This window comes from Diadema antillarum, unplaced genomic scaffold, assembly GCF_040938485.1.
Source record: "Diadema antillarum isolate AM-2024a unplaced genomic scaffold, OU_Dant_1.0 scf00000224, whole genome shotgun sequence".
In the NCBI taxonomy this organism is placed as follows: domain Eukaryota; kingdom Metazoa; phylum Echinodermata; class Echinoidea; order Diadematoida; family Diadematidae; genus Diadema; species Diadema antillarum.
In genome coordinates, this window is record NW_027271113.1 from 265,548 (window position 1) to 292,235 (window position 26,688).

General features: G+C 38.0%; 1 protein-coding gene across 1 annotated transcript in view; it reads right to left on the reverse strand.

The window, feature by feature from the left end:
• The window catches only part of LOC139724629 (sterol O-acyltransferase 1-like), a 51,414-nt gene that overhangs the window by 15,492 nt on the left and 9,234 nt on the right, over window positions 1-26,688 (reverse strand). The window contains exons 4-12 of the mRNA XM_071635762.1: window positions 26,337-26,461; window positions 23,195-23,242; window positions 16,816-16,923; window positions 12,188-12,343; window positions 9,919-10,142; window positions 7,930-8,156; window positions 6,194-6,421; window positions 3,048-3,143; window positions 1,038-1,170 (exon numbers count right to left, since the gene is read on the reverse strand). Of these exons, the coding sequence (XP_071491863.1) occupies window positions 1,038-1,170; window positions 3,048-3,143; window positions 6,194-6,421; window positions 7,930-8,156; window positions 9,919-10,142; window positions 12,188-12,343; window positions 16,816-16,923; window positions 23,195-23,242; window positions 26,337-26,461 (1,345 nt within the window). The remainder of the gene's footprint in view (window positions 1-1,037; window positions 1,171-3,047; window positions 3,144-6,193; window positions 6,422-7,929; window positions 8,157-9,918; window positions 10,143-12,187; window positions 12,344-16,815; window positions 16,924-23,194; window positions 23,243-26,336; window positions 26,462-26,688) is intronic.

The window sequence follows — 26,688 nt, forward strand, 5'->3', positions numbered from 1 at the left end:
CGAAACCTTACAAAATCACACTCTTGAAGAGACTGTCTGATTTTCCCTAAACTTTCACTGATGTGTTCTACTAATATTGCTACATTCACTCAATTCAGATGTATATTTGGGTTTCATTTCCTTTAAGGCAAATCTTCAAACACAAGAAATACATTCATACTGTGCAGTTCTTTCAGAGATGCAATGGAAACAAAGTTCAAGTCATGTGATGTCCAATCATGAGACTTCTTCCACATGTGATTCATCTCAACAAACCACATATAAAAGACATCTCACCCTCTTAAAAAGAAATGAAATCATGTAAAATTCTAACATGAATACTTATGTTGGCAATGCATAGATGTCCTCACAAGTATTCCTCCTTTGTTTTTGTTTCTGTTTCTTTCTCTCAGCGGGATAGTGCCCTCTGGTGGGTATAAAATGACAATTAACCCTCTGTGCACCTCGAGGGCCAATTGCCAAAGGAAACCCCATGGCATACACATTGTCCAAAGTTCCTGGCAGAGGGAGGGTCAACGTAACAAAATACACTGAACAAGGACAGAAGGGTGCATGTTAAGGTGACTTATTATTGCAACTGATTAACCAACTACCTTCTAACTACATAAACATGCACCAATTATTCAGGGTTTTGAGTAGTAAATATGAAGGGCATACAATTGGATTCAAACCAATCATCTTCTGATTACGTGACAGGCGTTGTATCCAATAAACTACTGAGCTTCCGCCTGACAGTCAACGCTGGTCTTTAACCCTTAGAGCAATTAGCAGTGGACACTGCATAATTAATCAAATTAATGAATTCTCATGTCAAGCTGTTTTTATCGCAACTGATCGACAAATTGCCCACCATCAACATAAATCCCAACCGAGTACGTATGCCCATGAGTGTTATATCACTACTAAAGTACTGAATAATCGGTGCTAATTTATGTTGATGAAGGGCAATTTGTCAATCAGTGGCAAGGAAATCAAAACATGAGAAGTCATTAAATATACGACTCACTACCGTTATCATTTTTGCGCTCAAAACTTACCACCGGCACCGACGAAGAATATGAGAAGGATGGGATAGAAGAAGCGGAATGCCATGACGATGATGTACTCGTGGAAAACGGCAGATATTGCAAACACAGTGAGACTGCTCGTCAGGCGGCCAAGCCCCATAAGCTGCAGAGAAGGTAATATAGAGTGCATGAAGTTAGGCACAGATTCTATATAAAGATGTCACAAGGGGTGAAAAGGCAGCACTATTCTTTATATACCTCATTTCTAGAATCCTCTCATCTGATTGGTTAAAAGGGGAGTCATGAAAAGAGCTGTGCCCTATTTTTGAGTTACTGTGACTGGGGCCCGGGCACAGTTAGCAAATAGGTTTTAGAGACAGTCGCGACCCCGTACACATACATGTAGATCGCTCATATGTACGCACCAATGATACGACCGCCGCGCATTCGATCAGCGTGCTGTAAAAGAGACTAGCGGACTGGTTTGGAGACAGGAGTCGCAACTCGCAACCCTTTACTGTGTACACATAGATGATCACTCATATTATGTACGCACCAATGATACGACCGCCGCGCTGTCGATCAGCATTGATTATAAGTGCTGTAAAAGAGACTAGAATCTATATTTTCGGTATCTATATTTCGGAATCTATATTTTCGGTATATAAAACAAATAATGACTGCTTGATATTCGGGGCACAGTTAAAATTATGTAGGCCCTCGGTGATGTGAAAACCAAAACCATGCCCTCAGCTTCGCTTCGGGCATAATTACGGTTTTCACATCACCTTGGGCCCATAATTTTAACTGTGCCCCTCATAGCAGTCATTATTTGTATACTAGACCCATGACTCTCAATCTTTTTTTAACCCCAGGTCTGGTTTGGCTCCTACAAATCTTTTCAAGGCCCAAATAGATTGAATATGGATCTTTTCTCACCTTAATTTTGGCCTTTATCTTTTAGTGATCGTGAATTCTGTAATCTCATTGGTCAAACAACCACTGAATATTTCCCGTATTCCATGAATACGGTCATAATGTGCGCATGCGCTAAATCCACTACTGAATATTTTCCGTATTCCGTGATATGACATGATATCACACAGCTAGCTGCACGTGTACCAAAGACTGAAAAGATAGGAAAATGCGCGCCAATCCTGTACAAAACAAATGGACAGCGCGCGGTCCTCAAGCGTTTTACGCACACCACCTGAGACCACTCAAAGACGCTTGATAAACAACAACAACTTCAAAGACAGCACGTCTCAGGTGATGTGCGTCTTTGCCCGAGACGCACTGTCTTTGAAGATGTTATCTGGCAACTATCTTATGGCGTGTACGTGATGCGCGAATAATCAGCTCGCGAGACGTAAGTCAACATGGCTGACAGCTGGCGATTTTAACAACACTCATGAGAGGAAATCAGCGAGAAGAAGGTTAGCACTTACACTTAAAAAGATAAAATCGTTACCCTCTGCTTGTTCTTACGAAATACGGGAAATAGCTACGGTCTGGTGCCATATTCCATTTGGCCTCCGGCCTCATGGAATATGGCACCAGACTCTAGATATTTGCCTGTATTTCATGAACAAGCAGGGGGTAACTAATAATATCACGGCCCACCTGTATGAGCTTCATGGCTCATTCATTGGTTGAGAAGCGAGGCTCTAGACTATGCTTGTTGGAAGCGAATACCGACAGAATCCTGATCAGCCACAGTTATGCAAAGAATTCAAGAAAAAACAAACAAACACAGCACTGCTGATACTGTCACACAAGACTGGATCAGCAAAGTGGAAGTTGGATATGCAAGTTTTTTTTTTTTTTTTTTTTTTTTTGGATGCATCTGCCCTGACGTAGACATAACCCCACTTGACAACCGGAGGGAAGCGCATTAACAACATTCTGCCATGCACAAGAGGCGCATTAACAGCATTCTGTCATGTGCAGGGAGGCGTGTTTACAACATTCTACCATGCGCACGATGACATCATTTGCTACCACTTTTTCTTTTCTGAACATCAATTTTTATTGTAATACCTGGCAGTCCCTGTAGATGTAAGTGTACAACCAGTCGTGGACAACGATGTTCCACGTTCTGTAGTACGTTGAGTAGTTTTTACATGTCCACCAATCCTGCAATGCAACAACAACAACAAACACAACAACAAAATCAGATTAATTGAAACTTCTATGGAGAAAGCAAAAGGAAGAAGAGATAATCACAGGCAAAAAGGACATTGCTTGTTCAAAACTTGTCAATGAGGTGTAGCAAAGAGGGTGCTATACACAAGATACTGATACAAAACAGCCTCTTATCTTGGTACATGTACACTACAAATAGGCAGGCACTGTAATCTCTTCTTTCAGACCAAGCAGCTTTTTAATAGGAAAATATGGGTGATTCGATTAAATCAATCTTCATTTGCTGCCCATGAGGGTACATTTGAGAACCACGAATAGCGCCCACTAGTAACATGACAGCATGTACATGTGCTTCACAGTGTACAGGTATCAGTAATGGCTGACTCTAGTTGTGATTCTTCGACTTTACACAATTCATTATGGGGATTCTCGTACACAGTAGGAGAATGGATCATATCACCGGTCGCTATTTTTTCGTGGCTCTGAATTCGGTACTCAGAGGATGAAATTTCGGCCAAAAAAACATGTTATTCACAAAGTCCTGAAAATTACGAATTCTGCAAAATCATGAAAATTATTCACTCTGATTTTTGGGAAAATAGACTTCAAAAATACCCCTATCCAAAAAGTTGTCTTTTACATGGTGTAAAATCGCATTATAATTCCAGACACGATTTTCGTAATGGAATAATCAATGTCTTTCGCATCTTGTCCTTGCAACAGTATCACAATTCAAACCTATGATTCACCGTACACATTCCTACCGAGCGGACAGATAGCTATGTGCTAGCATATGAAGGTCAAATAATGATTGCTCACTGAAAATGTGTTTTTCAACTGAATGGCCTAATGGTGATTAGAAAAGATAATAGCACTAAAATTCTGTTGAACACTAGGTTTATATCATTTCTAGACTAAGTGGTGAATGTATGTAACATGGACAGACAAAACTGTCGCATTTTTGTCTTATCTTTTTTTCTCTTTTTTTTGTCTATTTATTGACATTGGCTGGTCTAGTCTTGACTTTGTGCATTCCTTCTTCTTACTTCACTGCCTTTAACATGCAGCTAATTGGCCGAATCATAGCACATCTAATTCCAATATACAGTGGAAAAGTCATACTAATAAACTTAAGGCTATTAATACACACATGACTCTATCAAACACAGCAACACTTTCTGTAACCTTGATACAAATAAGCTCTGAAAAACATGTTTCACCGCTAAAATTAGAGCGACAGCAGCTGTCCGTGTTGTTTCCAAATCCTAATGACACAAAGACAGTGAGACTGACTTATTTGAGGTACAATGTAAGACTGAGATAAGAATGATTTGCCCTGCACGGCATGTGAAATTCTGTTATCAGGTTCAGTGTGCTACCGAACAACAAACAAAGGTGATAAAAATCTATTGAACAAGCACTCAAACTGAAACTCTTTGGGCATGACATAAATGTGATATCATTATCTTTGCAGGCTGATGACCTTAGACCAGACAAAACATGATGAGGAAGGTCAATGATGTATTTTACGTTCCTCTATGCCACTGAACCAATGAATTTGGGGAACAGGATTATGATCAGATGTATAGCAAACATCATTGGGGACAGACTTCTCTCCCCCCCTTTTTTTTTGGGGGGGGGAGTGTTTTTTGTTCTTTTGAAAATTCACTTTTGACTCTTACCCTTCAATAACAAGTGTGCCATTTTCTGACAAGGAAATAGAAAATTATCATACCACAGAAAATTATCCAGAAAAATAAAAACAAATAAACCCAGCCACAATGACAGTCAAATCTATTTGGACTGAAGAAATATCTTTGACTTTAATAGAGAAAATGGATGGAAAATTATCCATTGTGCAATTTTTCTAGATTTCCTTGGGCAATGAACCAATGAATTTGGGGTACAGTATTATGATCAGATGTAAAGCAATCATCACTGTGGACAGAGTTCCTTTTTTTTTTGGGGGGGGGGGGGGGGTTGTGAGAGTTTACTATTGACTCTCACTCTTAGAAACCAGTGTGCCATTCTCTAGCAACAGACAAGGAGATGGAAAATCATTCATGTCAATTAGAAATCATCGAGAAAAATGAACACAAACAAACCCAGCCACAGTGACAGTCAAATCTATTTGGACTGAAGAAATATCTTCGACTTTAATAGAGAAAATGGATGGAAAATTATCCCTGGTGCAGATTTTCTAGAACATTTTTCTTTTCCTTTTCTTTAATTTTATTCTATTTGGCTGGCCTATTTATTTGGCCACTTTCATCGACAGATCTCATCCATTCAGTGAGACGTTCATTGTTCCTTCATGTGACATTAGAACTTGGAAAAAGTCATTGTTGTCTTTAAAGTTCATGTGTTCAGTCACATGTGACATTTGTCAACATAATTAGGTACCAATGGACAGAGGAAGAGTTCTTCATTCCTCACAACCAACATTGTGCTTTCCATAGCTGACAATACTATGAACTGGTAGCCCTCCAACGTTGGATTACTGTTTTTTGTTTTCTTTATATGCACTGTGTGTCTGTGTGTATATATATATATATATATATATATATATATATATATATATATAGTAAACGAATCAGTAGAAAAAGAACGCCGTAAAAAATAATAATAAATCCTAGATCTTGAAGATCTTAAAAACGGAGCATAGCTCTCAAATACTGAAAGGCAAGGTCACACTCTTCATCAGTGCCCATGGTGTGACAAAAGATCTTAATCAAACCCGTTTCTGAAACAGACATGAAAACACGTCTGATCATGGGCAATGTCATATATATCATGGGCAATGTCATCATGAGATGTCATATATATATATACACATACTGAAAGAAATTGGACTGAGGCGAACGTTGCTCTTGATCTTGAGTCTGCCTCAGTCCAATTTCTTTCAGTATATGCTACCAACAATGAGGCACCGCGTACATTTGGAAAGGGAATTATCTCTCACACTATACATACATACATGTATATATACATACATATATATTGCTTGATAGATAAAAAGATACAAATTATGTATACTCCACCTTGTAGAACTGCCTGTCTGCAAAGCGCAGCATCTCTGCAAATGCATTGAGCCACGAGTGGAGAATGGCAAAGAAAGCCAACAGCAGCATGAGTGTTGCGGGCAGCATGCAGGTGAATGTCGCCCTCGCTAGGTTCTTCATCGTCATCGTCTCCTCGGTGAAGTTTTTGAACATTGGCAGGCAAAAGCAGTCAAACAGGTAGAACGTGTAGAACAGACAACCCACCACCTGTACACACCGAACAATCAGAAAACACAAAGGCATGTTTTTACTTTGGTATATTCAACCTCATTGTTAACTCTTTCTACTGTATAAGCCATACACTTCGTGGGGCATTTATTTTTTGGTACATTTAGCAAGTCGGATGCTATGCATGAATTTGAAAGCAAGCAAAAACATTAAATCTGATCCCAACATGAATGCAATGTGCAAACATACATATCTCACTTCATTTCTGTACTCCACAATCACAAATTAAATCACTCACGGAATTGTGTTTGCGAAAAACCAGACTCATTGTATGGCATTTTCAGTATGTGCACAGAACCACAACCTGGAACCAATATTTACAAAGCATACAATCATTAAAATTGTATCGTCACAGATGCAATGGCAATGACTACCATGCTTAAAGATAGATTCTCCATGAAAGAATGACAGCTATCTATGGTGAAATAAAACATCTGTCGAGTGAAAATGATACATTTTGAAGGTTACAGCGATAACCAATTGAATACACATGCCAAGAGATGAGCATACTTTACATGTATATGAATCAAAAGAACGGTTTGATTGAGATGTCAGATATTGACACACTCAATGAAGTGATGATAACCAAAAAACAGCTCCACAGTACTGCATTAGTGCAAACTGACATTTTTCCACATGGAATATGGACTTCATAATCAAAGGATAGTGTTTGCACAGGCAGGGTCAGTGACAGACCAAGAATGCCTGATTTGACAGATCGCACGATAGTCTCTGAGATACCAAAATAGGTACCGGCACAGGCCAATGATCAAGTCCCAACAATTATCTCTTGATGAATCCTAAACGACAAATGTTTACAGATGAGCAAGATTAACAGGTCAACAGGGGCACTCGGTACCTACCGAAGAGAAAAGAATGCTGACTATATTGTATGCTCTATGTGTGTTTTTCTGCAAAAGCAATGAGCTATGGACTGTGGACTGAGTGAATGGTAGTCATGGAGAAGCAATGACAAAAACTGTGAAAGGATATTTTAGACAAAATGAACACTACAGTAAGATCAAAATGTGTTTAAATCATGTTCATACAGGTGTCTTGTTATTTTCTCTGTACAATGGAAGGGGCGGGGGGAAGATGTGATTGAATGTAGATGAGCCTGCATTTCTCTACCCTGGAACACTGGAGGCAGAAACCTTTAATATGCTCATCATCTAAAACAAAACAAAACAAAATCTTCTCTGAACTCAAAATATGACTTTATCAGCAAACATGACAAGGCATTCAATTCACATTCAGTACAATTTAAAAACACACATAAACAGGTTTATAATTATATTTATAGTGCACTATATCTAAACACATTTTGCATGGCATAGTAAAATGGGTTATTTAGTCCGATACTATTAACTGTATGTGACCCATTACCCTGTTACCAAAGTCATAGATTCAAAATGATTGTTTATCACAGGAATACCCAAGCCACAAAGTCGGTCCCGATAAAGAGGACTACATTGAAGCCCACTGACCTGCATGAAGTTGACGCGAACCACATCCCATCTGATCATCGTTGTCCGCGGGTAGTTGTCCCTGTAGATGAGGGTGGGGCAGAAGAGGAAGTAGAGGTACTTGGAGAAGTCCGGGCACGGCGTGGGGACGTCCTTGTAGTCGATGCTGCCCTGGAGCACACTTGCCGTGACTGCATCATCAACATCGCCCTTCCCTGACTGGCTTGTTTTCGGTTCACCATTTGGTGCTGAAAGAGTAAGAGGAAAAGGACACTCTTAAAAATTGCAATCACCCCCTTTCATACTGATAGCATTTACACCTGTAAACACTTTCACATAACGTAGTCCTCAAATTTCACCTTGAAATTCACACTGTGAACAAACGCCTTGTTCAGGTACTACAGTGTACTTAATTGATTTGTCCTCTTTTTTTTTTTCACTCACGACACAAAAAGCGTGATGAGTTTAATTATTACGGTCCTGTTGGAAAATTGAAATTAGGGTGCAAGACAACAAAACTCTTTCATTCTCTTTTTTCAATGACCTTGTGAAATTCGTAACTGTTTAAGTCTATGCTGATTCATTAAAAAAAAATGTTCTACAATCACACTGTCACTCATTCGAGGGGAAAGCAATATCTAGGGTCATTTTCACATGTACCGAGAGTCCATAATTTGAATCACGATTCTAGTGATGCTTTCAAAAAATCATGATTCAGATGACACATTTTGGCTGTGTATAGCAAACTGGAATCAGGGAGGGCAATTTGAATCGTCATTCATGTCATAACTCAAATGATGGTCGGCAGATATTTTCTGGAAATGATTCTTCAGAATTACATAATGAAACAGTCATATGTGTACGGATTGACCACCAAAATCATGTTTTTGGGGGCGGAGCTTTTGGTAACCTTTTGACCCCTTCCGCAGAAAAACTGTGCTCCTTACCACTCAAGAGTGATGGATGGGAACTCACGAAAAAGCCCCACCTCCTCTCCTTGCTCTGAAATGCAAAACTGCAGATTCTGCAAAGCCTCCTTGGTCATTTGTACAGACAACACTTCTAGTTACCTCCGCTAAGGGAGGAGGTTATGTTTTCATTACCGTTTGTTTGTTTGTTTGTTTGTTTGTTTGTTTGTTTGTTTAATAGTTAGTTAGTTTGTCCTTGTGCAAAATAACTCAAAAAGTAGAGAACGGATTTGGATGAAACTTGCAGGAAAGGTTTAGAATGATACAAGTGACAGATGATTAAATTTTGGTAGTGATCTGAGAATTTTTTGGAATTTATGAAAGATTTTTTTATATTTTGGCAGGTAGGGTCAATGAACTTGTAAGTTCAGGCTGCGTGTATTTGAGGTTTGCATGCCCGCAGTAAAGTGCGTGCTCTAGTTTCTGCTAGGGCGAGGCACGCCATGCAGCTGAGGGTTTATGATGTAACAAAGGTGTCTATATTGGGAAATTGGGCGATTTTTCAGCATGTACACCTATGGGTGGAAATCACTGATCTCTATGGAAGAGCCCAAAGAGCTTTTAAAATCTCTTTGGGAAGAGCGAGATCATCGGTGGAAAGTAGCTGCTTGGTGGAGGTCTGCACTCTCAGAGTGCTTTTCTAGTTGTAATTGTAATCATAATTGTAATTCAGCATTGCAATCACTTTTCTTGCCCCGTGTGAAAATGGTCAAAGACAGTTCAATTGGTCAACATCTCATGCTGAAGTTAGGTCCCAAGTCAAACCTGGTTAGCAAAGAAGCCAACAACAAAGTCAGAGCTGCCAACTTTTGTAAAAACCTTTCAGTACTTTGATGGCTGAAAATCGGTGATTTGCACCATTTTTTTAGTGAAAATCAGTAATTCTCAACAGTGTAATAGAATTTATCACAGACAATGATTTGTAAAATCAATAATATGCTTGTAACCTTCAGTATTCTCCAATTTCAGTAGAAATTACTGAAAATCAGTAAAAGGTGGCAGCTCTGCAAAACTAAAAACAAAACCATGGTTGCCCACTCACTTCGTTTCCTACGGCTCCTGCTCTGCTTCCACGCCAGCGCTCCGGGGGTGTTCTCCCGCATGAAGGCGTGCATCTTCATCATCAGCCGGATCTGCTCGGCGGTGACGATGACGGAGGAGGCGAGGGGGAGGGAGTTGACGAGAATGGCCTTCATCGGCAGGTAGAGGAAGAGGACCTGGTAGGTGGTGTACAGAACCAACCATGCTACCTCTGGAATGTAGATGCTGAAAGTAACATTGAAATGCAGATGAGACATTTCATTTACCTAAAATGCCCACTGAATAACTACAATGGAAGTACACTGCCCCCTCGCCTTCAAAAAAAGAGAAAATAAACAAACAAAAAGCAACAGAAATACAACTTCAATATACGTGTATGTATTATAGCCCATCACAAGAACCAGTCAATGTCTACAAAAATTCATGGACTCTTCGATTACTGGTGAGAGTTAATTGGTGCACTCTGGGCACATTTAAAATGCACTAAAACCAACTGGTCATCAGGTTTACATGTATACTATATTTACTAATTCTTTCATGTATTCACATATTCATTATTTGTCTATGCATGAATATAATATTGTACATCTGTAATTCTGTATATTCTTTTTTTGTTCATTTCTCATATCTCAAAAGAAATGTTCTTCTTAAATATACTTGTTTTTCAAGCTTTTGTCGCAAAATACTTGACTACCAAAAGTATTTACGGATAATACGCACACATGTTTGCAAACACAAAATACAAGGCAGAAGGAAACTAAAACAATATTGATTTGATCACGTTTTGACATAATAGACACATAATGACAACATTAAAGACCACACAACAAGACCAAAAAACATTTTTGCATTAATCCATGCACAACGCACACAACGTAAGTTTAAACATAGCTCACATTGTTGTCTATCATTGCAATCTCTTGTCTTCCATAAAAAAAAGAAAGAAAGAAAGACAGAAAGAAAGAAAGAAAGAAAGACAAAAAGAAAGAAAGACAGAGAGAAAAAGATAGAAGTACTTTACATTTCATATTTCACTTTCATCATATAAGTGACTCCTCAAGAAACTACTGAACTACAAGTACCTTTTATTCCAGCACACTAAAAAACTATACTTACTATGGTTGCAAAGAGACTCTGGCTCTGTCACATTTTTGGTTGAACCATGTACAAACTATGAAAAGTGCAAAGTGCTGCTTTTGATATATAATTCTTGCCCAATTTCATCAGATTTGCATTTGATTTAATTATGCGAGCATTCATTTTCGAGCAAATTTGAATGATCACCGAGATCGACATTCAAAAAGCTAAGTAGTTAATTCAATTTAATTTCATCAGCATTCGAATTCCTGATTTTGTCACATAAACGTGTAAACAGTGCGTTCAAATTAAAAATGCACATGAAACGCATTCAAATTCGCACCAGCACAGCTGCGGTGAACATTAAGGAATTCAAATTACCGAATAGGCAAATGTCTACAGCATCTGGGCAGTGTTTTTCGTTGCTGCTCGTGTTCATTGTATATTTTCCATTCATTTGAATAATGGTACAATCACTTTCAGACGTACATGCCAAGGTGCCTGGCGCGTCAACTGATCGGCGGCTCAAGAGACTGAGAGACTGAACATCAAAATCATGAATAATTATGTAAAAGAAAGAAATATCCCAATGCGATGTATCTCACACACATTTCAAATCTCAAACGTGACGGAAAACAAAATCTGTGATATGACTGTAATCAGACTTGACATATCGATGTTCTCATGTGATCTCTCATTATGTTAGCAAAGTCGGAGTTCAACCATTCTGTAAAATAATGTCGAATTGAAAATAAAATGAAATAAGGATGTCGACATTGAAATGATAACACTGAATGTTGATGAATTTGCCATTTATCAACGTAAGAACGTTCGTAAGATCGAAGTTGTGTGCCTATAAATGAAATTGAAACTGGTATTTGGTGCGAATTTGAACGTCTATCCAACTGGCGTGAAATTGAACGACAACTTTGAGCCGTTAAATTGAATGAATTTCCCTCTAAATTGAATGAAATAAAATCTAAAAGGAATGACATGAAATGAAATTGAATACTCAAAGAATTGAAATGAACCGTGAGAGTAGAGCAGTGAGAAAAATCCCTTGAATTTGAACGCCTCGTCATTAATTCGAATGCAAATCTGATGAAATTGGGCGGGAAAACCTATATCAAACATTAATCCACTTCTAGTCAAAGTGTGTGTGTGTGTGTTTTCTTTTTGAACAATGTTCATACTTGAACGGTGTGTAGTAGCAAGACTCGTGCTGGGACCAGTACTGGAAGGTGCAATAGAAGATGACCATGGCCCAGATGTGCATGAGGAACCAGGTCCAGAGGACAATGGGAGCCTGGCCAAAGGCCCGCTGGAGAAGGTCAAACTCCAGTCGTATGCTGGATGGATAAAAAAGAAAGAGTCTTTCTGTCACTGTTGTTGTTGTCATACGATGTTTGGTTTAAGTACGAAATAGTTCAAAGAGATTTCAAAGCACACAAGAAGAATGGTAAGAAAAAAACCTAGCAATTACAAGTTAACATTGTTTGTCTATATACACACATTGTATGTATACGTGATTTATCTATCTATTCATTCAGACATACATTGTATACATGATCATAGGCTGGGCTGACAAAGAAGTCTCCTTTGTCACGCAAGAAGTGTGAAGCTCAGTATAAATTATGTCCAGTATCATCATACAACATCGGAAATAACCATAATAGTGCTGGTTTGATAGATATCAATAGTCAACAAAGTGAAAAACATGAAATCTACTTCATTTTTTTTTTTAATTCTCAGTGTGCCCTTAATTCACTTCTCTTTTGGCGAGGAGTCAGCGGCTTTTTTCAAACCAAATGCAGTCAATCAGACAAAACAGAAATCAAAGGCTATTGTATGCGCTAAAAGTTAGCATTAATGCCCTCTTCGTTTTGAAGAAAAACATTCACAAAAATCTTGTTTTGCTTTGTTTTGTTTTGTTGTTTATGGAAGAGTATGGGAACTCCCTCATCTGCTTCTTGACAAAAAAAAAAAAAGCCACATCATACAAGCAAACCTATAAATGTTTGGTTGTAAGGAGTTGGAATGCAGTCATCTGTGCTTTCTCTCTCTCTCTCAAAAAGAGACACAAACACAAACACGCACATGCATGCAAGTGTTTGGTTCAGCTGGATGTGACATTAAAACAAGAATACCAACATCACTGTAATGACTGATTCTATTTTTACAATGAAAATGAAATAAATCTTCACGGCTTTGTTTCTTTTTATAATAACATTTTTTTGAATTGTGTGAGGGCTGGGGTGAAAGATGAAATCCAGGATCACCTTGAACTACAGTGCAGAGCTCAAAATGCATGAGTCCCTGATGGATCAGAATATCAGCCCTGTATTTATGAAGGCATTTTAAGTCACAAAAGGTAACCCACCCACACTTAATCTTCCAGGAAGTTGTAAAGCCCACTCGGGCGTAGCAATGCATCTTCATCAGCCGAACTATAGACACAAGAGAGTTTTAATAGGGGGATTGAGTAATTTCTATTCATTCACAATTGTGACCGTGCATCACAAAACCAAGAAAAAGTCACATCCCTTGATTTTACATGAGGACTCGAAAAAGGTGAAATGTGTCAACCGAGTCAATCTTGAATTTTTCATATTTTCTGAAAGAGCTATCCTTCTTCCAATTTACGTTGTATTCCTTAGTTTGGGATCATAAAATGAAAGGGAAAATGAGTTTTCAACAGTTTTTCTACAAACCGTTTTCGGGGGAGAGTAGAATGATCAGGTATGTCTTAGAGGCCCCTTTTCATTTCTCGAAATCCTTTGCACACTCCTCACTTTCAAGTCTAATGACTTTTGAAAGGATAACACTACTGCTTTGAAAGTTGGCAGTAATCATGAACAGATTGTGTTACTAGAACATGCTCAATTTCAGCTTAATCTGATAATTCCATCATTGTTGTTGCACATGTGGTTTAGATCTTGTGTTTTGTCCCTTTCATCGCACAGCTAGCACAACTTGGAAAAGATTAAGCGCTTGAATAGACCCTGTACTTCAGAGCCTCTTTTCTCAGTTCACACTTTTCCAGAATGTGTACTTTCTTTCCAGTATTTACAGGTTTGTAGATAGGTTAGGGGAGTCCATTTGAATTGAGTTACACATCATTTTAAAGCTTAGAGTCTGCTCTTTCAGAATCTGCCCCTAACTAAAAATCCATGTCTGGCGACTTTTTGTTTGTTTTATGATACAGGGTCACAATTAGTATTCAGACATCTGTGACAATCAGCAGAGAAAGCTGCCCAGAGTGAATGCCAACAGCGAACAAAGCACAGTAGTGAAATGGTTAAACTCAATGCTTAACCAGGAGACTGAAAAAAACCCACTATTTTTTATTAAAAAACAAAATTTATTATCCAGCTACAAGCCTTGCTGCTTGAAGTTACTGCCTCATTAAAGGCATTATATACCATTTGCAGATAAAACAAAAACCCAGCTTTTGTGCTTCAAAATAGTTCAAAAATGTGTGTTAGGGATAGAAACAACCAATGTTAAAATGTTAATCTGTATAATCAATGTTAAGTATTGTTAAATATACAAAATGTGAACATTATGAAATCGTGTCTAGACTAAACCATCTACAGTTATGGTTTCTTGAGAAAAATAGTAAGTGATATCTCCTTTAGACTTTATTGCAAAATTTGTATATAATGCTGTTTTGTGATTATACAACTGACCTACATGTACGCATATGCATCAAATGTGATAACTCAAACATTTTTTAAATTGCTGCTCCCAACAATAAACAATACCTTTAACTATCAATAAATGTAAAACAGGGTCAGTGAGGCTTGCAAAAGAATTTGGTAATTAACGTCAAGTTGGATAAACGACTTGGACTTTGTCACTGCAGAAACGCAAGACCTAATTTTAGATTTTGCAACCAACCGGAAAGGCGGCAACCTTGCATATCTTTGAAGCACATGTTGTAATAGCATGCATGCATCCTCATCATGGAAATTTTGTGGCATATGGGTGTTTACGAAAAATAAAAGCCACTTCAGATGTATTCCACAAAAAGAAAAGTGTCTGGCGTTAATCATTTACATTTTTCATCTTAGAAGCAGACTGAAATACTCTCATGACCAAATATAGCTGGCATAGTAACAAACAAAACACAGTAAAACAATATTGTTCAGACTGTTTGCCGATATCAAGTTGTTACAACAACAAACAAACAAACAAAAAATGGCGGTGCTAAAGTCCATTGGTGCCAGACAAAATGATTGGTGCGATAATTCAGTGTCAAAACTCAGCAGATGGCAAAAATCCCAACATCAAACATTTTTGCCCCCCAAGAGACCATCTAAGAGTACTAAAATTGCATCTGATCACATCTTCATCAATCATTTACCATAACTTATCGTTTAGAATGCCGGATGGCAATGCGGCAGAGTCTGTGCAATGTCAATGACAGCAGGCCCAAACAATATTGACTTTATACTTTTAAACAATTAAAGGGACTGTACAGCACAGTACTGGTTGAGGTGAGGATTCAGGTTTGTAACATTTTTTGGTGAGATAATGGGAAACCTTTTTAATGAAATATGAAAGAGCATGTAATTTCAAGGATTCAACATTTATTTGATAAAAATTGGCCTTGAAATGGTTAAGATATCCAAAAAAGCGATCCAAATAACATTGACAGGCCACAATTTAGTTACAATCTCTTTGTTTTTCCTTGTTTTTGGATATCTCAGTCATTTCAAAACCGCTTTTCATCAAATAAACTTTTGATACCCCTTAGAATTGTATGCTCTTTAACATTTCATAGAGTGGTTTCTAAATATCTCCCAAAAGGTTACAAGCTGAATCCTCACCTCAACCAGTACTGTACAGTCCCTTTAAAATGTGTCGGCAGTCTCCTGTATCAGCCCATGCTGATGAGGTAGATGTTGGTAAGTGCTTGAAGATTTATGAATACATGAAGAGTTTGAATGCAAAATATAGACAAAAGTATAATATTCAAATTCAAATTCCACCATCAAATAAAGAAAATATAAATCTTTTGAATGAAACTGCACTCATTACATACCAAAAATACAATATTTTTGAATATATCATTGGGATTTTCACATACTTTAATAATTTTCTCTTTTTTTTTTTTTTTTCCCCAGCAGCGTCAATCTCAAAGTTGATAAGAATTATGCATCAGTTTTGGGGCATTTTAACTCTTCATAAATACAATATAAACAGCTTAGGAATAAGAAGATTATGCTATAATCAGCATTAATATCCATCACTGTGCAGACAATGAGTGATTGAAATACTGGCTAGTAAAAACAATCAACATTTCATAAACTGAAGAGTAAAATGACCCCAAAAAAATGATAATAACTTGAACAAAAGAAAAATAAAAGAACCACAAATATTGTATCTCTGTCATCTGCTTTGTTCTGTACTTATATAGATAAGATAAAAGTGTGATTGTCACAGTAAGATAAACAATGTCAATAAAACAAATAAAGACGTCAACAGACTCTGTCATCCCTAGCAACCGCAACTAAAAAAAAAAGAAAAGAGAGATTCCGTTTCAGGTGAGGCATAGCAACTGCATACCATACAATTATTATCATGCAGAGTTTTCATTTCCGTGATTTTCACAAGATGGTTACTAATTGCAAATTTAACAACATGCTGAGATGCTAACTCTGATCCCAATATGCGCAAGTAAATTTCTCCATTCATGACTGTACCTCACGATTTCGGATCTATCCATTTATGAAATTGTCCTGAAATCCCAATTCGCGAGAAATTGAGATTCGCTGAATATAATATATGGTGTAGAACTATTTCCGCCTCAACTCACCTTCCTGTGTCTATCAAGTCTGTGATGAAAGTGTTCATGATGATGACAATCATGATTGCCACAAAGATGTTGTAGATCGTCTGGATATTTTTGTCCTTCAATAAGTTCCTGAATGAAAAAAACAACAACAAACAAACAAACAAATGGATATCCCTGTACAATGAGAACGCCATGTCAAGTCAATAGGCCCTAAATTAATACAGTGCACTCCCGTTATAACTAAACATGGTTATAACGAAATTTTGGTTACAACGAAATCAAAATTCAGGCCGCAACATTATCAGCTCTACGGTCTTCATTGTTTACTTGTTCGTTACGATGGGAGCCCACTGTATTGTCAATTCTCTGCAGCAGGGGGACACACATACAAATACAAGGTAACAGATTGAATGCAAGAGTCACATGCTTCAGAAAAACAAAGCCATAGAAGGAGAAGAAGGAGAAGAAAAAAGAAGAAAAAGAAGACAAATAAAAGAAGAGAATAAGACAAAGAAGACAAAAGAGATCAAGAACAAAAAGCACAAGAATTGTGGTTGAAGAAAGAAAAAAGAAGGGAAAGGAATATGAACAGGGAATTAATAGGGAAGGAGGGGAAATGACTGAAGGTGGGGGAAAATGAACGAGGAAAAGATAAGGAAAAAGATGGAGACTGAGAAAAAAATAACAATCGTTCAATAATTCAAGAGCCCAGCTGACTTTGAAAATATAGCATACAGATAGCATTTCACAAAACAGGAAGAAAGTTAATCGGTAATAATGGGGAAAGTACGAAAGAGAAACCGAGTCACGTGTGCCAATGATACAGCAGCTTGATTGTCTACTGGAGGAAAACAAAATAGCCAAGAAATAAAATCATGCTCACGTTCCATCACGGCTAAACGACGGGAAATAGCTCAGTATGGGAAACATCTCAGTTTCAAGTATCAGCGATGGCCCCCCCCCCCCCCCCAAAAAAAAAAGAAAGAAAAAAGAAAGAAAAATTGAAAGTTTACTTGAACAGACTATTGAGTAGGTCACCAATACCAATAGGCCAACAGAATTCAAAATTCCTGGAATATGTAGGAGAAAATGCACAGCAATGCGCAGGGGGAAAAAAAAATTATATCCACAAAGAGGGACAACGGTCACATAATTCTATGGTGGTGAACCAATGTCCACTATCTAAACTTTATTCACCCAAGCACACACACAATAAAAACATGCACTCAATATGTGCACTATTTTCTTTTGGAGAATACCAATGACAATAAGATACTAAAAGGGCAAAAAAAAACAAACTTTAAACATGATGACTAAGTTATTAATGCTAACTAAAGTTTTGATTTAAAAATGCAGCAAGTAGTCCAACAGTTTAATAACTAAAAGAACAAAACCCCTAGACATCGCATCTGGCCTTGTTTTGCATCCCAGTGTTAAGATTAAGGCATGGACGTAACAACATGAATGAGAATCTACTCATTTGAAAAATGAGTATAAAAGATAATGATTGATATCATTTGCATAGTCTATACATCACTCCTCTCTTTCCCTCTCTCTCCTACTACTCATAAGCAACAGTATTTAAAACCCACACTGTTTGTAGGAAATTAACTATCTCACCATAAATAAATTATGAGCGGTACTATTTCTCTGAAGTGACTGGTCAATAACCATATACACAAATTTTGTATGACAAAATACATATTTTCTCTCTCCCTACATTTGATTTATCCATGCCAGTTTACACCCAACTTTTAATCTGTTAGCCCCTGTCATAATGAATTTCAATATAAACCATGAGAAGTTTTTTTTTTCTTTTTTATTTAAATCAACCCATAGATTTGCAACAATGCCTATCAATGGGTATTTGGTTCACTAATGAGTCAGTTCTCTTTCCAAGGTGAATGGTACAACAATGGATGGGAATTTTTTTTTTTGCTTTCCAGTGATAAATGTCCTTGCAAAAAAAGAAGAAAAGAAAAACCACCAAAAAAAAAAAAAACCCACACACAAGTTCAACAAACTTTGTTGTACTATACTATCCCAAACAAAACAACCAAAATATATGAATGACAGTGCAATGTTGAAATAGACTCCATGCTACGGTCACGCTTTTGTTTTCTTCTTTTGCCTCCGCCCACCCACGTAGAGCCTGACCACGTGTAAAGTTGTATAATGACTTCCTTAAATCACACATCACTGGATTGCATCACTCCATGAGGGGTACCCATCAGGGTTGACAAACTTTATGACAGTGCACTTTTATAACACTTTCAATACTGTTTAACATATTGCATAGACAAGTGGTGTCAAAGAATGTTTGAAATGAAAGTTTGCTCGGAATACAGAGTGATGTGAACAAATGCAGTGACAATGACATGGCACACTTCTGCTGAACCAAAGTGAAGCAAGGTGAAAAATGAAAGTAACAACCACTGCCTTCACATGATCCAACGCTTCGCTGGGAATGTCCTGTTGGTCAGGACTTTCCCCGGCAATCCCATCGTGTGAACACTCCGTGGGACATTCCCCGCTCCCCCGGAAAACTTGTCGAGTCTGGCAACAAAATTCTGCCGGGGGTCTGACCTTGATCTCTCGCGTAGCGCTCTTTTCCTCATAAGTGCACATGCTTTAAATGTTGTGGCGAATCAGACAATTGCATAAATTTGCAATCGTGCGCCCCACAGCGCCACGTACGGTGACCTACTAAAGACACAGCTGAAACCGTCAGCCGTGATTTTGTTCCCTTTCAGCAGGGGATTTCAATGTACGTGTGGACGTAAAAAAAGATTCAATGCAGGACATCATCTGAACGTAGGGAGAGTCTTACTTGGCATTCCATAAAAAGCTGAATTAATGTTGGTTGTGACTTAAACATGTTTTTTAAATATGTTTTTTTAATGTTTTTTTTTTCATATAGCAATTTTAATCTGCGCTGTAAGAGAACAACCATCTTTCTTGAATTTTTGCGAAGGTATGAATTGCATACCCTGAAATCTAAGAAATACAGACAAATGAGGGGAATATCTTTAAAAATAGGGACATTCCTAAATATTCAATACATTTCACCCAGATTTTCACAGAAATAGACACCACATGATAAAATCACTCATTTTCTCCCTTTTCCTGGGGTGAAAATAGGGACAGTCCCTATTAAACAGGGACAGTTGCCAAGTATGGGATTGCTGAAAAAATAGGCTCTAAATCTTTGGGATTTTCATATATAGTGAATTTCTATACACAAGAACTTGAAATAACCTGTAAATCACATTCCCCATGGAGTACCGTACTAGAATTAAGGGTATCAGACTGAATGACTGTTAGGTACGTCCCAGAATGGTGTTGGGGAAATTAAAATCACAAAGCAAATAAGTCGTATCTTTGTTATCATCTGTAACATAAAAGACTACAACAAATAGCAGCATTAACAAGATTAAGATCAGGAACATTCCCATGATCAAAATTTTGCAATCACAGCTCCGAGACGCAGTTCCTTTCAAATGAAGAGTACCAGTGCCTGAGCAAATCTATTCAATTCAAAACATCATTGTTGGTATTCTTTCCAGGCATTTAGTTGCAATGAAAGCTTTGAAGGTTGTTTCAACTTTGTTGGTTGTGTTGACTGAAAATACTGCACGTGGGAATGTTTACTAGTTGACATAAACAGAGTCAGCATCATAAACTGGATCTCTTTTTTTTTTTTGTAATTATGATAGCACTACAATGTATACTGATTATGAGCTTGTAAACAAGGAAGCAGTAACAAATAGAGTACAACCTTGCATTTATTCTCATTGCTGAGCCTCCTTTGGGGGCTTGTTTTCGTTTGTTTATTTGATTGGTAATCTATTTGTCTGTTTGAATGTTGTTTTTGTTTGTTTTTTATTGTTTTGTTTGGTGAAATGTTCTGCCTTAGCAGGAAACATCTTTCTCCGGATATCCTCACATCTCCTATCTCCACTAATATAATTAGCTAATGGCAGTAGGGAGGAGAAAAAAAAAAAGTAGATCACGCAAACACAGACAGTCTAAATGTAGATCACACTACCGGCCTTCATGGAGTACCACAGCTTCAGGACACACTGCAAACGTGCACAGCTGGAAAGAAATAATGGATTTTTTTTTTTCATCTCTTTTTATAAAAATTAATGTAAGATGACCGGAGAGGTAATAGAATCTGAATCCTGGTCACAATAGATTTAGGTGATTGTGTATTGTAACAGAGGGAAGAGCTCTACTTGGGTGATTTCACGGGAGAATAGGATTTATGACAAGGGGTCATTATTTGAACCAATTAAACTATACCCTACCTCCTTTCCCCTCCCACCTCCCCACTCCCCCTTGGTACACAAAACTTTTCAGAACAGATGTTAATTGTGTACAGCAAATATCATAAACACCGTCAGAGGTACTTCCTTTTTAGAGCAGAAACAACCTACGTACGAACCCAAACTACATAATTATGTTAAATTGTAACACAGCAGGACACTGACATTTATCTACTATATATATCTATATCTCACAAACTCTTTTTAAGATTCTTCGTAACTATCTAATTCCATCTGAATTCAATGCCTATAAAAATGCATGAAAGATTGCTGGATGCAAAAGAATAAGATGAATTCAGCCTTCATATTTTCAACAGTGCCCTAAAGAGAAGTTGCCTACATTATTGTACTACAAATGTTCTCTCGTTGATTTTGATATTTGGAACTCTCAATATTTACTTTTTTGGCTATCAAATCACAATTTATGGTGTTGGCAGCTTTTTCTATGTAAGTATTCAATGAACCTGTGTATAACAGTACTAAGGTCCTTTACAGTGTACTCGCATGTATCTGCCTCACTGTTTTTGTTGTTGTTGTTGTTGTTGTTTTAGCAGAGTCAACAAGCTATCATTGTATAGTGTACTTTGACTGTAGACCTAAAATGCATACATTCTAATTATTTCCTTTATTTCACATTGTCCTGGGGTATATTTCTTTTGGTTTGTGTTGATTTCAAAGACATTGCCCTTTTTCTCTCCTCCTGTTTTTTTGCTCTTTGTTTTGTCACATAATATTTAAAATAAAACCAGTTGTTGAGGAAGTAAAAAATTAAGTAAAACCTTACAACCGCAATAGGGAATAGGCTGTCATAACACACTATTGACATATAACTCTCAAAAGATTTCAGTTTGTGCTACAAACAAATCGATACATACAATGTACACTCAAACAAACTCAGGGGCCACATTCATGCATGATACAGTTGCACATGTGTACTATAACAGGAACATTACAGAGACCATTGATTATGCACACAATGTAGCAAAACTCATTCAGCTTTTCAGATGCAAATGAAATTGATGTGAATCTGAAAGTAGCAGACAAATGCTGGAAGTCAACCCAGGTTTCCTTCACTGTATTAATGGATGCACCCCCTCGCATGTATTTCGTACACATTGATACACACTAAAAAGTTTACTCAAGTGTGTATTGACAAATAGTCCATGAAACTTTAAAAAAAGAGTAATAAAAACAGTTGCAATGCTGTAATAAAATCAACATCTGATACATCGTATCTTGATAAACTGCAGACTCTCACCCTCTCAAATCATTTAATTCACTATAAACTACAGCTGTAAAATGCATACAATGTATTTACACAGTGCAGGTATGCTAGACAGCAATGATGCATGTCAATGAGTACAAGTCATATTGTGGTCTCCTACGCTCTGTTTGTCTTCTTGTTGTTGTTCATTTTCTCATAAATTCTTAAGACTGTACTCAGCTACCACAAAGCACAATGTATGAAAAATTGTTGCTTCCTTGACAAAGATTGGGTTTGTTTGCCGCCTTCTTTGTTTACACCGATTCATTTTCTTCAGCAGTTTCCATACTCATGCCGTCATGTTCCTTTAAATAGCTTTTACTTCGCGTTTACACGACTACAACTTCTCATAATTACCTCCATCATGGAGAGTATGGTTTTTGTTGGCATTATTTATACTGAATTCTGGTTGTGATATGATGCCAATCACCATCTATATCAAGTAATCTATTTGAATTCTTTGAAGGATTCTGTCTCATTGGGCTGACAAACGAGGGAATTCGAGCTGTGGATACTTGAGGTGTGCATACCCATGCTACAGTGTAAGTGCATGCTTGCGGCATAGCAGTTAAAGCTATGGAAGGTACAGACACTAGGCAGGATTTTTTATCATAGAGACACACGGCCATCTTCAGCATATACTGTATGCGTGTATGGGTGGAAATGAACTGTTGGGCGACAGTCTGCACTCTCCAAGTGCTTGTCTAGTTTTGTTATGTTTTCTTTCGATTTTTGTTTTATTTGACACACATATTCTTTTGCGAAGATAGTTGACAATGCTAACATGTGACATACTGTTAATACTTACGTAAGGAGTGACTCACGAGGAACAAAGACCTTCTGGGCCAGTGGTGATCTGGAAAAAAAAAAGAATGAATTTGAAATATAAATGAGACCAAGGGATTTGAAAGAAAAAAAAAACACACATTTTGCCTATCAAACCCTTTATGTTCCCAGGTACAAGTTTTTCTATCACCAATTATTCAATTCCTCAACAGTTGATCTAATGGTAAATCTACAACAAACCCACTCAGATGTAGCAATGTGCCTCAGTCCTGCAGGAAGGCCATGGTGACACAATAGGGATTATAGAAGATTAGATAATCTCTATTATCTGCGCTAATCAGCAGAGAAAGCACTCCAGCATGTGACCTACTGCATGTACTATGGGTCTACATACACCTAATGTAAGAGTGAAGCAGCACATTTCAAGAGACCTTTCAACTTTCTCTAGCAACAAAGTAACTTTCCTGAAAGTTTGGCTGTGCATTTGGCTTATTTATTTAAAGGGTGTGTACAGTTCTGGTCGAGGCGAGGATTTAGCGTTTAACGTTTTGCGAGATATTCAGAAACCACTCTATGAGATGTCAAAGAACATTCAATTCTAAGGGGTATCAAAAGTTTATTTGATGAAAATCGGTTTTGAAGTGGCTGAGATATTCAAAAACAAGGTGAAACAAAGAGAACCTAATAAAGTTGTGGCCTGTCGCCTTTTATTATTATCACTTTTTTTGATATCTCAGCCATTTGAAAACCAATTTTCATCAAATAAACGTTGAATCCTTCTTGAAATTATATGCTCTTTCATATTTCATACGATATTTCTCATTATCTCACTCAGGAATGTTCAAAACATGAATCCCTCACCTCAACCAGTACTGTACAGTCCCTTTAAATCTTACCAACATTCAATTTTGATGAGTTATACATAATTTTCAAGTCAGGAACCTCTTCTTTCAAAAAACCTGACAGATTCTAAATGTACTGTTAAAAAAAAGAAAAGAAAAAGAAAGAAATACCTTATCTAGCCATGTCTCTTGATTTTGTGATGCAAGGGGACCTGATTGATACTTCATCATACCAGCACACACTTAAATGACAGATAATAGACCTACTGTAACAGGTTGCATTAATTGTAGTAAAGGCCAAGGTGCAATGAACAGTGACTTAACAGTATTATCTCTCACGGGGGGAGGGGAGTGGTCGATGAATGGCACAAAGTCTACAGAGTTGATGACCTGATGGATCTTACCACCAATGTGGTGCAATGTAACAATCCAAGGTCCACGATTGGGTTGAGGGAGATTATAATGATCTGTTCTGAAAAAGGTGACTAATCTACACTACATGTATCTAAGGTAAGCACAGCAAAACGGAAATCAGCATTCCACTGTCAGAAAATGAAAATATCGGAACAACTTGGTTATCAACTTCATTTTCCTTTGTCTGGCACCACCTCTGTTTCAAAATGATAGGAAAAATCATGTCCCACCTTGAAAAGTGACCACTACACTCAATATTTTAAACAGAGGCGAGATAGAAATGAAAGTCACTTTGGGTTGTTGCTGTTTTTTTTTTATTATTCCGTGTGCTCCTTTCACTGCTTTCCTTCTTTTTCTACTTTCAAATCATTTGTATCAGGAAAAAAAGATTCTTAGCCTGTAAGAGATCATGCTGTCCCTATTTCATCCTCCTACAGCAACAAGAGTCACGCGCTCACCTGAGTATCGCAAGTTCACCTTCCATGCATTCTAGCAGACTTTTACCTGAGAACATTGGAAACTTATGGTGGGGGTAGCTTTGAGAATGGGAGCATGGTGTCCATTTACATATATTCCATCACACTGGTAAAAATACCTGCAAAGTACACTGTGCTTTATAGAATGTTGGATTATGCAGCTTGGGAAAAAAAGACTTAAAGCCTATCACTTTTGATTAGAACTAGAGAAAAATACTATTTAATATTCATTTATTTAGGAGGTTTGGACCCCTGGGGCCCCCAAGGAAAGCATGGTGCCCATTCAAACACTTTGAGATCTTATCCCTATGGGAATGCTACTTGACAAGTTTGGTGAAAATCCATTATGTTGTTTTCAGCAAACAGATGAAAATTTAGGCCTGCATTTGGACCCCCCCCCCCATCCCATCCCGCTTCCTTGGGTCCCAAGGGGGTGGGGGGGGGGGCGGGGTAGGGAGGGCACCCCTGATTCTCCCATGAACAAACTTGAAACAACAGTCATCTATATACTGACTCATTGTAGTAACTTTAGCTCAATCACTTCCAGTTCTAGAGAAAATCTGTAAAGATTCCTTACAGGAGGGAGGGGGGGGGGGGGGGGGCCTGGGCCCCCCCAGGTGGGGCATGGTGCCCAATTGATGGAATTGAAATTCTATCCCCCTAGGGATGCTACCTGCCAAGTTTGGTAAAAATTAGTGATAGGGTTTTCAAGAAAAAGATGAAAATGTACAATTTTGGTCAAAATTTAGGCCCCCTGGGGCCCCCCAGGTGGGGCATGGTGCCCATTTGATGGGAATGAGATTCTTTCCCCCTAGGGATGCTACCTGCCAACTTTGGTGGAAGTTCATTATGGCATTTTCAAGAAAAAGATGAAAATGTACAATTTGGGCCTCATTAGGACCCCTCCCCACCCCCCTCCCCTGGGTCCCAAAGGGGGCACCCCTGATTCCGCCATGAACAAACTTGAAACTACAGTCATCAATGTACTAATTCATAGTATTAACTTAGCTCTATCACTTCTAATTCTAGAGAAGAAGATTTTTTAAGATTCCTTAATTTTGGGGGGTTTGGGCCCCTCTGCCCCCCCCCCCCCCCCCACCCCCAGGTAGGGAATGGTGCCCACTTGAACAAATTGAGATCCTATCCCCCTAGGGATGCTACCTGCCAAGTTTGGTGAAAATTGGTCAAGGGGTTCTCAAGAAGAAGATGAAAATGTAAAAGTTTACGCACAACGGACGACGCACGACGCGCGACGGACGCCGGACGAAGAGCGATCGCAATAGCTCACTTGAGCCCTCGGCTCAGGTGAGCTAAAAAGGGAAGACATTCTGTGATTTTGTAAAGTCTGAAAAAAGACTCCCAATGCACAACAATGGCTTGATGTTGCTGTGATAAAAGAAGTGACTGCACAGCAACCAGTATAAAATCTGACCTTTTCCCCTTGGCACTTTCCGTCATGGGAGACTCCAGTTCCCCCATTCTCGTGACCTGACCCACAAATCCGTCTAGGAGATTGGTCAGTCTGTCCGACATCTGATCCACAAAGTCTGACTGCATCTACAGAAGAGACGGGATGACAATCTTTCACAAAGAGAACACAATTCAAATCATCCCACTCACACACTATCCACACAGCAAAGATTATCCATATTGTAATGTAACAATGACTTGCATTACTCTGTACTTTTAAATAAAACAAGAATAAATTCATTTTTTGTGTATCCATAATTCATGCAATATCTTTTTAATACACTGTGTATTAAAATAAGCTTGTTTGTTTCTTT